Raw genomic sequence first — 3,918 nt, forward strand, 5'->3', positions numbered from 1 at the left:
CACACCACGGGCCCGTTGCTTACGGGGTACTTCATGGTTAAGTATAAAGTTAACAGTGCGGCCTCTAAGACATTGAAAGTTGGTCGGCCGATGAAAATGTTGTATGAAGACAACACACTTACTGCCATGTACCGCACTTTTACGGTCTTGAAACTTCCAACTTTTTCGAACCTGGTCTTAATTGTGACATAACCCTATACTTGCACATGTTCTCCCAAAAATCCAACCAAAGAGCCTTTGAAAAGTTGAAAGAACTCAGGATCCATCTTTAAACCTTTGAAAGTGTCTCAATAAAGGACGTCTGATGAGCTTTCGAGGTCGATTAAAACTCTTTTCACGTTCAAATCATAAATCTGAATATTGGTTATCGTTAGGTCATTTCTATGAGGGATTACTCCCTTTGTATCTTTGCGGGAAAAATTCCAGAGATTGAATGCTTGCGATATGCATTACCTATTAGGCATATTTCTTCCGCCATGAGCAGGATTTTTCTCCTCCTTTGAGTCCTCCAGCAATGATTTTCAAAGTGAGGTCTGTTCTGCCAGGCTCGTGGCCTTCTTCAATACTTTGACCTCTTCTAGGCCCCAGTTCTTCCCCTGGCTTCTCTTTGTACTAAGGCCTTTTCTATTTGAGCTCCAGGTGCCTCCTTACACTTACTTTTTCAGGAAACCTTTCTAGAGCAATCTTTCAATCTCATGTTTCAAGTGATGGAAATCATGTGTGTGGTGGCCCCGTATACACTGCTACTTACCCCGCTTATCCGAGTTGTTTCCCATGGAATCTCCCTTGGGTGAATACGACTTGAGGATGATCTTTGCGTGATAGACATCTTACAAAATCAGCTCTCGGCCTGTACTCAATGGGCTGAAGCATTCCAAAGGATTTCGGGCGAGTTTAAAGGACACTCTTATAACAAACTAGTATTGTATTATAGTGCCTTGTTTGTCCGGCTACCTCCGATTTTCCAACTACTCGCTCCTTTTTGTCCATTGCTCTCTTCTCAGGATTTCTCTCTCCCCCTCCCTTTTATGTAGTATTCCGTTCTGGCCATGACTTCCTTCTATTGAGTCAATAATCACCTCTGAATGATGATTTAGAATCAGACTTTGATGAGCAAGGTTCTCGTATTCGATATTCCCTATTAGCCATAAATGCTCATCTCAAACATATATGAACTAGTTATTGGCCAACACCATAGTTGGATTGCCATCTTCAACCCACCTCATTCACATATCTAATCGATTTATGCCTTATTTACTAAGATGGGTGGGTTGCCTTACCCGGTCCAATAAATTATCCGGAAGACACAAAAAATAATAATTAAAATTTAAGTTGTGTTTAATTAACTTTTTTTATATTTATATGATTTTAGCTTAATCTTTCAAATAATAAATAATCATCCCAAAATTATCAAAACGGCTTTGTTTAGTCTGAGAAAAAAAAGCTTTTAATCGGTGGGTTTTTCAAAACCGTCGATTCTACAATTTTATAGATTTTTTTCGGTTTGCATTAGTTTAATAATTTACCCGATTCAAAAATCAGACCAGACTAATGATCCTTCTAATTCTCAATTTGACCAGTTCGACCGATTAGTTCATTCCGTTTTTAAAACACCGATGTAAAGTTCAAATTTATCTTTCTCAAATATCAAACTTATCAAATCTAATTTGATTTAATCATCATCTAAATTTAAAATTAAATATAATAATACTCTATAATCCTTAAATAATAAATATTAATTTAAATAGATAGTCCTCCCAAGGTATTTGGAATTAAAACAAAACAAAAAAACTCGTATAACCTGTGTGTACTATCTGTCTTACCTGAGACTTATTAAAAAAAAGTTGGTGAAATACCTAAGACTTATTAAATAATTAAACTAAAAATACAATAAAAATATGAAAGCATATTAAACATTAAAAAATGCTCAAGTCCTTTGATACTTAACTAAGTAACTAAACAAAGCATTAATAAATGAGAAATGTTAAACCTACACCCAAAGTTACATATACACCGTATATGTATACATTTCTCTATACTTTTTGTTTTATTTAATAATTTTTTTTGCATTGGTTTTGGTGTGACATAGAAAATGGTTGGAAATGGGCTAAGGTGTAACATACCGTGTAATGATATCAGTGTAAGCATAGCACTGCTGTTAATAAATTTAGTTTAACCATAACTAAGAAAGAACACAATACTAAGCAAGAAAGTTTTTTTCTTCCTAAGATAAAAAAAAAGTTAACCCAACGAAAATCACTACAAAGCTTTGACAGAAACAGAGAGTAAGCATAAAAAGACATTGAAAAGATGTTAGAAACGATGTCGTTTTGTCAATCCTTAGTGAAAGAAAGTCTTGGAAGAAGAATCATTATCAGAGATATTCTGCTGCTGCTGTTGTTGTCTTCTCTCTGATGATTTTCTGAGCACAGAGATTTGTTCCATGGAGAAAACACAGTAGCCCTGTGAACAAAGCTTTGTTTGTGCAACCGGTGAGTTCACCACAATTTGCAACGCCTGGCTTCGGTTCAGCTTCTTCAACTCACCAAAAACACCGTCGCCGCCGCCTCCGCTGTAGGTTGTGGTTGAATGAGAAGGCATTGACTGAAGAACAGATGACTGTGCCTGCAAAAACTTGACATATTTGTAAGCTTCTTGGAAAAGGGTAGCTTGATCCATTTTCTTATCCCATGGCATTAGTTTCTGCAAACAGCGTGTTTTGTCGCTTAGCGTTTGTCTTCTCTGTCTTGCTAACTTGCTCTGAGGAATCAAGGAAGGAGATTTTCCACGGACAAAGTGAGGTTGTTTCTGTGGTGGTGGTGGTGGAGTTGTTTCCGGGTGGCGGAGGCGTTTTCTGCTAGAGTGTTCGGGGGAATGGAGCTGAGGGAGACGGTGGAAAGTATCAAAGGGTGGGTAGTATTGGGGGAGGAAGTTGAAGGGTTGTTGTTGAAATGGGAGGTGTTCTTCTAGTTGAGGAAGATTAAGAGGGTGTTCGGTTTTTGGGACAATGAGGAAATTTTTGTTGTTGTTAAGGTAAGGAGTATGGTCGGTGGCAGATTGAGGGAGGTTGGGAAGTTGAGGTTCATCGGTTATGGTGTGGAAGTTGTCAGTGAAGAAGGAAGGGTTGAAAGTGAGAAGGGATTGGAGGCTGAAGGTGGAGAACATTGGGTCTACGGCGGAGGAGGAGGTGTCGCCGGGAAACATTGGGTCCATTGATTGATGCTAGAGATGTGTGAGAGAATGAAAATGTTTGTGAAGAGGAGGAGATGTTATATAGTAGGAGGAGGAGTGAGAGTATAAGTATTCGTGAATTCATCATTTCATTTCAAAATGTTAAGCGTGGTTCCATAAAAAGACAAAATGTAAACCGTGAGTTTGTTACTAGTTCTAGAGAGGAGTGAACAGACCTCTTCATTTGTATCCCAATCACTATAAAGAAAAAATTTCAAACTATTTTTGTCTTTATCTTTCTTAATAGAGCCCTCCATTCGACAAATGAGATCACTAATCCTAGAGAAAATGTGTAGAGAAAACTTGTATAACTAATTAATTATGGAAAAGAGTTTCTTTGCAATCAAATATTTGTTTTTTTTTATTGTTAAGATCATGTTATTTAATTAAATTTTTTTAAAATAAAAATAAGAAAATTTATAAAACTAATTATATTATAAAAATTACAAATAAAAAATAGAAAATATTTTCTTGAATAAATAAAATGATATTAAATTTCAATGTCGTTAAAGTACATATAAAAGATTTGTCAAAAAAAATACATATAAAGGATAAATTATATATAAAAATTAATTAAAAATCTTTTATGTACCTTGTTATTAGAATACATGTCGCCTAACTTGATTGAATACATGTCAAATGGATAAATTATCCATGTTTTTTATGGAATACATCCGCCTCACTATT

General features: G+C 35.8%; 1 protein-coding gene across 1 annotated transcript; it reads right to left on the reverse strand.

Annotated features, from left to right (window-relative positions):
- Positions 1-2,340: 2,340 nt before the first annotated feature.
- On the reverse strand, positions 2,341-3,213 carry LOC131651179 (transcription factor bHLH117-like). The gene has a single exon (XM_058920845.1). It carries the CDS (start codon positions 3,211-3,213, stop codon positions 2,341-2,343), a length of 873 nt encoding a protein of 290 aa, XP_058776828.1.
- Positions 3,214-3,918: the final 705 nt, after the last annotated feature.

Source organism: Vicia villosa, linkage group LG2, assembly GCF_029867415.1.
Source record: "Vicia villosa cultivar HV-30 ecotype Madison, WI linkage group LG2, Vvil1.0, whole genome shotgun sequence".
Lineage (NCBI taxonomy): Eukaryota > Viridiplantae > Streptophyta > Magnoliopsida > Fabales > Fabaceae > Vicia > Vicia villosa.